The sequence below is a fragment of the Cervus canadensis genome, chromosome 12 (genome assembly GCF_019320065.1).
Source record: "Cervus canadensis isolate Bull #8, Minnesota chromosome 12, ASM1932006v1, whole genome shotgun sequence".
Lineage (NCBI taxonomy): Eukaryota > Metazoa > Chordata > Mammalia > Artiodactyla > Cervidae > Cervus > Cervus canadensis.
Genome location: NC_057397.1, coordinates 21,009,284 through 21,021,942, shown reverse-complemented (window position 1 = coordinate 21,021,942; position 12,659 = coordinate 21,009,284). Strand labels below are relative to the sequence as shown.

The 12,659-nt window shown below is 45.6% G+C and overlaps 1 protein-coding gene across 7 annotated transcripts in view; it reads right to left on the bottom strand.

Annotated features, from left to right (window-relative positions):
* Positions 1-486: 486 nt before the first annotated feature.
* Positions 487-12,659, bottom strand: part of RGS20 (regulator of G protein signaling 20) — a 31,424-nt gene continuing 19,251 nt past the window's right edge. For 6 of the 7 annotated variants that reach the window (XM_043484035.1, XM_043484038.1, XM_043484036.1 and 3 more), the window contains exons 2-5: positions 10,530-10,678; positions 7,748-7,834; positions 6,323-6,557; positions 4,585-5,460 (exon numbers count right to left, since the gene is read on the bottom strand). In XM_043484035.1, the coding sequence (XP_043339970.1) occupies positions 5,272-5,460; positions 6,323-6,557; positions 7,748-7,834; positions 10,530-10,678 (660 nt within the window). In that variant the 3' untranslated portion in view covers positions 4,585-5,271. Of the gene's footprint in view, positions 1,607-4,584; positions 5,461-6,322; positions 6,558-7,747; positions 7,835-10,529; positions 10,679-12,659 lie in introns of those variants that run through there. The other variant, XR_006272363.1, reaches the window with a different exon arrangement.

Here is a 12,659-nt window from a genome sequence, read left to right as displayed (position 1 = left end):
TCTTATAATGTCTATTTCTAGGACAAAGCAACTGTGTTAACATGGAGGAACCAAGATGTTGCTCAGTCGCTAAGTTGTGTCCAATTCCTTGTGACCCCATGGACTGCAACACGCCAGACTTCCCTGTCCTTCACCATCTCCCAGAGTTTGCACAAATTTATGTCCATTGAGTCGGTGATGCAATCCAACCATTTCATCCTCTGTCACCCCCTTCTCCTGCCTTCAGTCTTTCCCAGCATCAGGGTCTTTTCCAATGAGTTGGCTCTTCGTATTAGGCGGCCAAAGTATTGCAGCTTCAATGTCAGTTCTTCTAATGAATATTCAGGGTTGATTTCCTTTAGATTGACTGGTTTGATCTCCTTGCTGTTCAAGGGACTCTCAAGAGTCTTCTCCAGCACAATTCCAAAACATCAATTCTTTGGAGCTCAGCCTTCTTCATGGTCCAACTCTCACAGGAAAGCTATGACAAACCTAAACAGCATATTATTGAAAGCTGAGACATCACTTTTCTGGCAAAAGTCCCATAGAGTCAAAGCTATGTTTTTTCCAGTAGTCATGTACAGATGTGAGAGTTGGATCATAAAGTTAGATGTAGTGACAGTTAATGAAGAACCATCCCCAGAGGGCAGAAAATCACCACCTTGGTTTTCCAGCTCTCCTGAGAGTGATGAGCATTCATGTAAGTGTTGGGAAGCCATGGCAAGAGTTCTCAACACACAAACATACGTGCATCAAAATCTACATGCCTCACAGATGGAACAATGTTTAAAGTATTAACACTAGACTTCCACAATGATTGCCTCCAGTTCAAAGTATAGTTTGGGGATTTGAGGTATCAAAAACAACAAAAGTGGTGAGATTTAAGGTGTTTTAAATCAACAGTTACTCTTTCCTGCCCCCTGCAGCCCCCCACCTCCACCCCATTTAGCTGTAGAAAATTAGCCATTCAAGAAGAATTGAGGGACTTCCCTGGTGGTCCAGTGGTTAAGCCTCTACCTTCCACTGCAGGAGATGTAGGTTTGGTCCCTGGTAAGAAAGTTAAGATCCCATATGCTGTAGGATACAGCCAAAAAGTGAAACAAGAATGTCCCACCAGGAAACGTAAGGTGAATAGTCACTGATGTAAAAATCCACGTGTTTCTCCAAGTTTCAGAAATAAGCAAAGTGCCAACATTGAAGACACTACTTCACAATGAGTAGGACAGAGGTACTGCCTGATGAGTTCCTAGGTCAAACTGGTGGTGGGGGCTCCCTTCACCCCCAACATAGTTCCTAAGATGCATGACACAAGTGAAACCAGTCCAGTGCAACAGCTGTGACGAGTAGCTGTTAGGGAAGGCGGAGCCCATGCGTTTCTATGAGAAACTTGTTCACTGCTATGTTCAGCACCTCGGAGAATGGGTGCACCCAGTGGGGGCTCATGGAATAGTTTTCTTGCTTCTGTTTGTGTCATATCTCGACTGGGGGAGCTGAGCCATGAAGGCTGTCCCATGACTGTGGATCTGGGGGAGGAGGGCAGGTGACCAGTGCCGGCAATGCTGTGGACTCGGTTCCAGGAAGAAGTAACAAGCTCCAGCCTTGGGAGGTCTCTTCTGATACTTCGGTTCTGTAAAGTGATGCAACAGGTTTATTATTAATTAAAAATCTTATTCAAATCAACCTGTGTACTCTGGTACTTGTTTATCTAAGTGGTGGAGGGAAGATGAAAGCACAGATGACTGCCTCCAATGACTTGCTCTGATTCATCTCCCCAGTGCTATAAAAAGACAACTAATTATTTTTTTTTTCCTTAATGGCCCCAACTGCAGAGAGAAACAACATTTCATATGCGATGTGCCATAGAGTCTGGGCAAATTAGCCCAGGTGTTTCCATAATTGGAAGACTGAGCTGCTTTGACACAAAAGGGCTTTTCCATTCTTATATGTGGCTGACAGTATGTATCCAAGTTACCTTTGTAATAGTGCTGTTAGAAAGTGTAGCTGATAGAAAAGCAGAATTGTGAAAGCCCTGGGAAGGGAGGGCATTGCTGTATCTCGTCTCTCTGGGACTAGTTCCCAAACATCTGATTCATTTAGGGGATACCTCATCCCCATGTGACCCTGCTGGGTCTGTCGCTCAGGGTCCTGTGCCACCCCACCTGTGCTCCTCCGTGGGGTTACTGTATGAAAGGTGGGATGATAGATAAGTGCTTCCACTGGACAAGCTGCACCAGGAGGAGCTGCCCCCCGGGCTCCCTGTACTTTGTACCCGATGTGTGCAGAGACCCTCTGTGTGTGATGAGCCGAGGGAAGTTGGGATGGGGAAGGGAGGTCAGGGTCCTGCCCTGCAGACACTGCAACTACCCTGGACTTCTGCTAATGGAAGCCAGTCCATTTACTTTCTGTTTATGCTAGTTTAAGATAGATTTCTATAACAAGCAACTGGAAAAAGAAGTGTTTTCATTTTAAATGGTTTCGGATGAATTCTTGAGTTCAAAGTAAATGCATGATTCTAAGTAAAAGTGAGATAATACAACATCAAAACCTGTGGGAACACTGCTAAGATTTCCAGTTAATTACAGAAGTGTTTTTGATCCAGAGAAGCACTGAAGTCCCAGGGGAATAGCAGGCTGATTTATCTCAGGATTGTTTCATATACACAGATGGCCCTACAGATTCACACATTGGATTTGTTCATGGTGGGCTTCCCTGTTGATGCAGATGGTAAAGAATCTGCTTGCAATGCAGGAGATGGGCATTCAATCCCTGGGTCAGCAAGATCCCCTGGAGGAGGGCATGGCAACCCACTCCAGTATTCTTGCCTGGAGAGCCCCATGAATAGGAGAGCCTGGTGGGCTACAGTCCATGCGGTCACAAAGAGTCGGACACGACTGACACTTTTGGGAGAAATGGAAAGGGAGCTCAAGTGAACCCAGGGAAGAGTGTGGGGGGCGGCACACAGATCATGAGGGCCAGGTGGGCGGGCTCAGAGCAGGCAGGTAGCACTTGGACATGAGCTTGCTCCCCTGGGGATTCTCGGGTGATGTCAGCCAGTACCAGGTTCCCAGGTGAGAAGGGGTGGACCAGAGCCTGGTGGGAGCTCTGGGGTCATCTTCACAAGCTCCCCGTCACCTAGAGGGCTTCCAGAGCTCAGCTCCTCTCTGGACCAGTACTCACGGCTGTTGCTGTATCCACCCCACACATCTGTCGTCCTTACTCAGGTGTAAGCGACAGCAGGGCAGCATCGATGCCTCAATCCCGAAGACATCCTCTTTGTCTAAGGGAAAACATGAGACCCTAGGAGATGGAGTCAGAATCAAGATCCAAACTATCATTATATAGGAAGGATAAGCAATGAGATCCCATTGTAGAGCACAGGGAACTCTTCAATATCCTGGGATAAACCATTTGTTGTTCAGTCGCTAAGTCCTGTCCAACTCTTTGTGACCCCATGTATGCCAGGCTTCCCTGTCCTTCACCATCTCCCAGAGCTTGCTCAAACTCATGTCCACTGAGTCAGTGATGCCATCCAACCATCTCATCCTCTGCCGTCCCCTTCTCCTGCCCTCAATCTTTCCCAGCATCGGTCTTTTCCAGTGAGTCAGCTCTTCACATCAGGTGGCCAAAGTACTGAAGCTTCAGCTTCAGCATAGCCTCAGTGTTTCCAATGAATATTCAGGGTTGATTTTCTTTAGAATTTACTGGTTTGACCTCCTTGCTACCCAAGGGACTCTCAAGAGTCTTCTCCAGCACAGTTTGAAAGCATCAATTCTTTGGTGCTCAGCCTTCTTTATGGTCCACTTCTCACATCCGGATAAACCATAGTGAGAAAGAATATACATAGGTACAACTGAATCACTGCTGTACCGCAGAAATCAATCAACACTGTAAACCAACTATACTTTAACAACAACAAAGTACATGAGAGGGTTTAACGTCTTGGAAAGGAGGAAGGAGCACCTTCACAGGAGCTGGGCTCAGGAGAGAGCATGGATGCTGGTCCACGCAGATGTATAGGTCATCAGGAAGATGGAGGCTGAGGGGCACCTTGGTCACAGTAAAGGACGAGAAGAGGTGTTTGCTGAGAATGAAGACCAGGGGCTTGAAGAGTATAATGAAATCTTCAGACTGAAGGGCCAGGGAGCGGGTGACCAAGAGGAAGGCCGTCCTGTGAAGGCTGAGGCACAAGTGTGGTTCAGTCTCTCAGTTGTGTCCGACCCTTTGTGACCTCAGGCTTCTCTGTCCGTCGGATTCTCCAGGCAGGAAGAATACTGGAGTGGGTTGCCATTTCCTTCCCCAGGGAATCTTCCTGACCCAGGGCTTGAACCTGGCTCTCCTGCATTGCATCCGGGTTCTTTCCTGACTGAGCTTCATGCAAATTTTGTTCTGGATGCATTTCTTCCCCACTCATTATAGTGATGGTTTAGATCTGTAAGGCTGTATTTTCACCTGTGAGCTATGAATTTATTCTGTTCACCTGTGATAAACAACAGTGGGATCTAAAAATGAAATCCTGGTCTGGGAACTAAAAGAGAATCTTGAGTGTGTCTGTACTTACTTAATCTTATATTTCCCAAATAGTTATATGTGCAAAAAAAAAAAGGCTGAGATAAAACTCTTGTGCTTTATTTTTTTAGGGTGAAAATGCCCATGTTTCTTTCAGTACTAAAAAAGGAAATATACTTATTTGAATGTTTTTGATGAATGCCACTAAGTTGAAAATTCATTCTTTAGGTTGGCAGGCTCTGGTAATAAAAAATAAAGGTAACTTGTCAACAAAAGGATTTTCTAAACACTGCTACTCTTACCAAACTTTTGATGCTGATCCAGTTAAGAGCACGGTGCTTTACATCAACTATGTAAGATACAAATGCACATATATGCATTTAGCAATACATAGATGTATCCTAAGATACAGTGGGATACCAATTGTACAAGTAGAGGTCACATTTTTATAACATGGGAATCTGGGTCCTTTTGTTCCCATGATGTACCCTTTGAAGGCAATGTGGCGTCTTGTGTATCCTTTGTCACTTGAGAACAAACTACTGTCACTGTAAATGTAACTACACAACCTCTGTACAGAGCCATACCCCAGTCTTTCCAAAAGGATCAGGAAAGGTGGCTGCAGTTTTCTTGATGAATGTATCAGTTTTCTGCAGAAGAAAGCGTCTGTTATTAAAACAGCCCGAGTACGACCAGCAGAAGACACTACCGCCTCTAAAGTCCCTGTCCTAGACGGAGCCCACGAGTTCTTGGATTATTTTATTCATAATAAATATCTTTGATATCCTAGGCTTCCACTGCTTTCTCGGATAAAGAGCGGAGCAGGTCTTTGTAGAGAGCGGAGTTCATGAAGCGGGGGTATGAGTCCCTGTGCATCAGCGTGTAGATCTGCAGCTGGGCATCGTCAAAGATGTTCTGGGAGGGCTCGGCCATGCTCCTGTTGATGGCCTCCCGCACGCGCGAGTCCAGGCTGACCTGGCGGAGGCGGGGGAAACACCAGGCTCATCAGACATGGTCCTCTCTGGACATCCACCCCCGACTCCCACAGCTTGTTCGACTTTTTAAAAAGCCCAACCAAGCAAGGTTGTCCCCAGTGCTAAGCTGCCAAAGGAGGAATTGAACACAGAACAGGGGTCCCAAACTTCAGAGGCGTTGGAAGCCCCTGGTGGGTTGGTTAAACCGGGTGGGGCCCCTGCAGAGCTTCTGGCTCAGTGTATCTGGGTGCAGGTGAGAATCTGCATCTCCCAAGAGTTCTCGGCAATACTTATGGGTGTTGCATTTCTTTTTGTTTTAAATTTATTTATTTTTAATTGAAGGATAATTGCTTTATGGTATCGTGTTGGTTTCTGCCAAACATCAACATGAATCAGCCACAGGTATACCTGTGTCCCTTCCCTCTTGAACCCCCTCCCACCTCCCTCCCCATCCCATCCCTCTAGGTGGTCACAGAGCACTGGGTTGCGCTCCCTGTGCCACACAGCAAATTCCCACTGGCTATCTATTACAAACGGTAATATACATATGTTTCCATGCTACTCTCTCGATTTGTCCCACCCCCACTCTCCTTCCCCCTGTAACAGTGTTTACAGCCAGACACAAAGACACCTCCTTCTGGAGAATCTGATGAAAGTTATACACACTTTCCCCAGGAAAATGCTCACGATCTTTCACAGATTTTCGAGGGTACTTGGCACCCATTGGTGGGACCACTGCTCAAGTCTATGATGAGTGGGGGGCAGGGGGGTTCCATATTCTGGAGCAGCAGTAACCGGGCCAGGGGACCAGACACTGAAGGGGTCCTTTTTGCCCATGGCCTCAACCTCTGGCAGGCACCTACCTCCTTAGGAGAGAGAATAGAAATGTAGTCTTCATATATGACCCTCGCTTTCTCTTCAATCATGGCTTTATTCACTTCTTTCTTCAGCTCCTCGCATGCCATCCAGAAGAGCATGTTCTCCTCGCTGAACTCGGTCCGCAGAAACTCCCGGAAGGCGTTCCTGCCCGCGGGCGTGAGCATGAGCTTGTCAAAGGACTGAGCCCAGGCGCTGGCCTCCTCCAGGGTGGGACCCGGGCTGGGGGCGGGAGGAACGGGTGTGGGGAGCTGAGGAATCGGGGGGCTGATGGGAATTCAGCCCTGGACAGATGTCCTTTTCCCTCTGAGAATGAAAACGTGCACCCAGGCCCTTTTAGGCCGAGAAAGAGTTGTCCTCATTCCTCAAGCCTTCAGCAAAAATATGAGCATGGATTGAATTGTGTCTCCTAAAAAAGAGATGCTGAAGTCCTGACCCTGGACCTTGCGTTAGAAGTAAGACCTCTGCAGGTTTAACCAAGTTAAGATGCGGTTGTTAGGGAGGGTCCTCATTCAGTATAACTGGTATTCTTATAAAAAGGGGGATTTGGATACAGACAGACACATGCAGAAAAGGTATGAGTCGATAAGTGAAAATAAGTCCATTGATAACACAGGAAGAAAAAGACACTTTTAAATTTGGCATTATGGAAAGTAATTTATATGTTTTTCTCAACTTTTTTAAAAAAACACTTCAAAAAATAACATATTAGCTAAAGTATAAAAGAAGAGTTAAGAAAAAATGGACCTTTAAAATTTTCCTGAACCTCAACATAATGTGTATTTCATTATATTCTTTTATTTAAAAAGGTGAATCACATAAAAATAAAATATATCACATGTTTTGCCAAGAAGCATCAATTTATATTTGTGATTAACAGGCATTAGATTAATAATGGAACTAACTTTTCTCCCTGTCACACAATAAATTGAAAGGAACCTGCTGGAATTTCCCTGGTGGTCCAGTGGTTAAGACTCCAAACTCCCAATGCAGGGAGCACAGGTACAGGTTCAATCCCTGGTCAGGGGACTAAGATCCCACATGCAATGTGGTCAAAACATTTTTTTAAAATTAAAAAAAATAATTAAAAGGAATTCTGCTGAGTGAAAATGTGATGCAACATTATGATCTGATATTAAACTGCAGTTAGAGAAGCTATTCTAGTGACACATATAATGCAAAACACCAAAAAATTCCAGCTGGGCATCCATAGGATGATGGATGTTCACTTAACTTATGTGAACATGTGCAAGTTAAATATTTACGTGGTATACTTTACGATTATACAGCACTGGATGTCAACTATATCTCAAAAAAAAATAATTGGAAGAAAAGAAAAAATAATAAGGAATTAAAAATAGCAAGGCTGGCATTTCTGTCAGTTCAGTGAGCTAAACACTATGAGATTTTACCTTTCTTCACAGGTGGGAAGGTCTTCGGTTCTGACTTCATAGGAAGTCCTTCTAAGTCTCTGTTCCTCCTGGTTTCTTACAGTGAGACTGCATGAAAGGAGATGTACATGTGAGGGTTGAGATCACTCTGTATCAAGTAACAAGTTCCTTGTTTTCTTGACACAACTGACTCTGCTTTGTTTTCTTAAGAAAACCAAAAGTATGACAAGCAAGTATTAGCAAAATAAATTCTACATATAATACTCTGGTCTACACGAATGAGGGACAGTTTACATTTAGAATAATAATTCTTTTCATAAAACAAATGAACAGTTAGGTTGTCTGTACTTTGGGGCTATTTGTAGTCATTTTGTGTGGATGTCTGTTTTTACTTCTCCTGAGTAGACACTCAGGAGTGGAAATACTGTCACATGATGACTCTATTTTTAACATATTGAGGAAGTCCCACACTGTTCTCCTCCAAAGCAGCTGCACCATGTCACGTTCCCACCAGCAATGTTGGCGGGCTCCTGTTCCTCCACACCCAGACCAGCCCTTACTATTGTCTATCTTTCTAATTCTAGTCTTGTAGGTGGCTACGAAGGGTATCATGCTGTGTGTCTGATTTGCAATTTGCTAATGACCCATGACACTGAGCCTCTTTTCAAGTATTTATCAGCTATTTGTCCATCTTCTTTGGAGACACCTTCTTGAGTTATAGTTTGACTAAATTCTCTGTTACTTTGCTTTCATACTTTGAAGACACTGCTCTCATCTTTCACAGATGCACATACCACATGATACTTGCTTTCTGACTGTGATGATGACATCCAGGCATAGATTTATATTTTATTCACCATAGTTGTTATTAGTAGGAGGAGCCTGCTCTGGGGCCTGCCACCACCTGCCCCCCAACACACCATCAGTCCCAGATTTTGTTCAGGCCATGATCCTGCCTCCTATGCCTCTCAAGGCAGCAGATCGAGGACTGGGTAGATAGGATAAATGCCAGCGGCATCCCACAATCATGGGGACATCTCTGAGCATCTTTCAGGCACCATCTCACTGAGCCTGATGAGCAGAGTGAAAAGTGCAGAAAAAGGGGCTTAAATGTGGTCTCTTCTCCATTGGTGGGTCTCCTTCCCACTAGGGCATCCTGGACACTCATGGTGTAGGGGCTGCCAACACACCCTTCCCTCTAGTCCCCTGCTGGGTCCTCTAGACTCCTACTCAGGGCTGAAGGCTTGCCTCGAATGACAGGCTGCTCAGCCCTGTATTCCCACCAAAGTCTGGGGTTCTGTCCCAAATGGACAGACCTCCCAGCATTGGGTTCCATCAGTCCTCAGAGGGTCACACTCACTGGAGTGGAACTTCTTGGAAATTAATGCCAGCCCAAGGCAAGCAGGAGCAAACCAAACAAACTGTCCTGGACATTTCATTTTCAACCTTCAGCTCCCCTCATCGCCTCATGTGATTCTGTCACTGATCTATTCCAGGGTTTCTTCTCCACAGTCTGGGTCTAACTCGCAGTCAAGCCCAAGTACATTACAATGGTTTTATTGACTAAAGCTACACGCACATTTGGTTGGCACGAGGCATGTTTCATATACAAGATTTCAGAGATGCAATCTAATGCCCATGTGATTTCTGAGGGTAAATCATACCCCTTTCTCCAGATTTTCAGCAGTGACTCAGTCAAGTTGTATCTCTTTTTTTAAGCAATGAATGTATATCTTCCTCTCTGAGTAAGTTAGCCTGTATTTTAAGCTTTTCCTCTCTCTGTCCAGCATAAATTTTAATACTTTTCTTTATCAAAAGCAATATTAATAGAATAGAAGCAGGAGAATATAAAATGCAGGCTCATGCTCTTTCATAACCCTAATCTTTAGGACCCACATTAAATTGTAACTCCTCCAATAAGTATTTATCACCAAGTAGAGGGCCTTGAATTCACTGTTTTTTGACAATCTAGGCACCATTTTTGCCCAGATGTTAATATTCAATCATCAGCTGGCTTAGATTGTTCTTTAGACACTTGATATACATTAGTTAGCCTGATTTCAGGGACTTGACTATGTCCCTTCAGAGCTAGGATGCAGTCTTGTCTCGGTTTTTTTTTCCAATATTTATTTTTTTTAATTAATTAATTTTGCCTGTGCTGGGTCTTTGTCGCGACGCTGGCTTTTTCTCTAGTTGCAGCAAGTGGAGGCTACTCTCTAGCTGCAGTGTGCGGGCTTCTCATTGTGGTGGTTTCTCTTGTGGAGCGTGGGTTCTAGGTGCACTGGCTTCAGTAGTTGAGGCACACAGGCTCAGTAGTTGCCTGATGGGGACCCTAGAGTCCATGGGCTTCAGTAATTGTGGTTCTCGGGCTCAGCTGCCCCATGGCATGTGGGAATCTTCCCAGACCAGGGAACAAACCCATGTCTCCAGCACTGGCAGGCAGATTCATAACCACTGGACCACCAGGGAAGGCCTTGTGTTTTTACTCACTTGGCTGACCCCAGCCTTAGCTGGGGGAGGTGGGATCTTTTAGCTGCGGCATGTGAGATCTAGTTCCCAGAACAGGGATTGAATCCCGGCCCCTACATTGGGAGCACAGAGCCCCAGCCACTGGACTCCCAGGGAAGCCCTCATCTTGGTTTTTTATCTGTTTTGTTGTTTTTGTGGTCCTTTATAAAACCCATATCAGTGTCAGCCATATAGCATTTGCTTAAAAAGCACTTACTGAATCATCATAAGCTGGCACTGATCAAGGTACCGTTTTCTTATCAGGAGCATGGTCATAACAAAGCCACCAGCTTACCAGGAACAGCTGCAGCAGCAGCACCAGCAGAAGCAGCAAGCGTTGGACCCCTGGTTCTCCACTCCGGGCTGGCCGGGGGCGCAGGCTGCAGGCTCCTGGGCTGCACACACAGGCCGCTTCCGCATCTCCATCCATTCTGACCCCATCGGCTGCAACAGAAGTGAGGTGGGGGGCAGAGTTAGCATCAGGTAAGCTGGAGATTCCACTGTTTGTGTCACTGAGAAGATGCAGTGTGACTCTATCCCACCATCTCTGCTAATTCTGGTAAAAGTTGGTCCTTAGAACCTATTCGTGTGTGTGTGCTAAGTCACTTCAGTCATGTCCAACTCTTTGTGACCCCATGGACTGGGCCCGCCAGACTCCTCTGTCCATGGGATTCTCCAGGCAAGAGTACTGGAGTGGTTTGTGATGCCCTCCTCCAGGGGAACTTCCCAACCCAGGCATCAAATCGTGTCTCCTACGTCTCCTGCATTGGCAGGTGGGTTCTTTACCGTTAGCGCCACCTGGGAAACCCTTAGAATCCATTCATTTACCATTTATTCACTGTCTAGAATCTGCCATGTGCTGTGATAAATTCTAGGAGCGAAACAATGAATGGAGGTCTCTGCGCTAAGTTGCTCACAGTTCGGTCAAGAAGGTAGATGCTGATAGGACATCCCTTGACATCACAGTGAGGACCTCCCACAGGTGCATTTCCCAGTCTGAGTCCCCCCAACCCTACCCCTGCTGGACCAATATCGCGGGGCATGTGGGGGCAACTGCACTGACTGGATCACAGTGGCAAAGCTCTTGGAGCCGCGCCTGTGTTCTGCTCAGTGATGCCCTGGGCACACCCAGGAGACAGTGACTCCCTGCCCACAAATGTGCTGCCACCTGTGATGCCCTGGCCTTCCTCCCCGGACATGGCACCCCCAGAAACCCCTTCAACCCTCCCGTATCCTGAGAACTACAGGAATGACTGGAGGAGAGAACTATAAAAGCAGCATAAGAAAGAGAAATTGCTGAATCCATTTTTAACTTTTGATACAGTGGTTGAAAAATTGTTGGCAGAGGAAAAGGAAAAAGATTTAAAGCCCCGTTAAAGAACCTTAAATAGGTCTTTGGAATTAAATTTTGTATTTGTTATTCCACTCCAACATTAGATTTATCTATTCTTACTACTACTTATCTTTTTGTGTTATTGGACTTTGTTTTAATTATCATAGTTCTATTATGTGTTTTCATATTGAGTAGGCTAAATTCTCTTTATGAATTAAAACCAAAAAAGGTTTTTGGCTGTTCTTGCCTGTTTGTTCCTTCAGGGGAATCAGCTTGTCAATCCCATGTGGAATTCTGGTTAAGACCATGTTGAATTTACAAGAAATATTTGTGAGAAATGACACCTGTTCCAGCACCTATAGAGGATGACCGCGTCATAGACTTTGTTCTATTACAAGTTCATCATTAAAACCGTGTAGTCTGTAAGCTTTAATTATATGCGATGGCCCACCTCTGGGCACCCTGCCCCCTAGGTAATGAGCATTAAGCTAAAATACCTTTGTTCTGCTCACAGGAAACATCTTGACCTGGCCCACCCTCTTTGCAACAGAGTCAATCATCTTAGTGTGCTGGCTTTTTGTTTGTTTTTAGTTTTACGTATTTATTTTTGGCTGTGCTGCGTCTTTGTTGCTGCTCTTCTTATTGCTGTGGCTTCTCTTGATGTGAAGCACAGGCTCTAGGAGCACAAGCTTCAGCAGTTACGGCTCACAGGCTTGGTAGTTGCAGCTTGAAGGCTAATCTGCCCCATGGCATGTGAGATCTTCTGCCCCATGGCATGTGGGATCTTCCCTCACCAGGGATCGAACCAGTGTCCCCTGCACTACAAGGTGCATTCTTAACCACTGGGCCACTGGGAAGCCCCTGCTGGCTTTCTGAATAAAGTCGCTATTCTTTGCCCCCAAAACTGGTCTTTCAATTGACTGGCCTGTCCTGGTCATGAGCAGGCTGAGCCTGGACTCATTAACAACAGCTTTGGATTAGCCCTTGTCTTTTGATTACACAGGGATGTAAGTCCCAGGACAGAACGAGAGGCCCATCAGAGGGGCGTTCTGTCCCTCATCCACAGGCAGAACGACGCTCACAACACCTGTC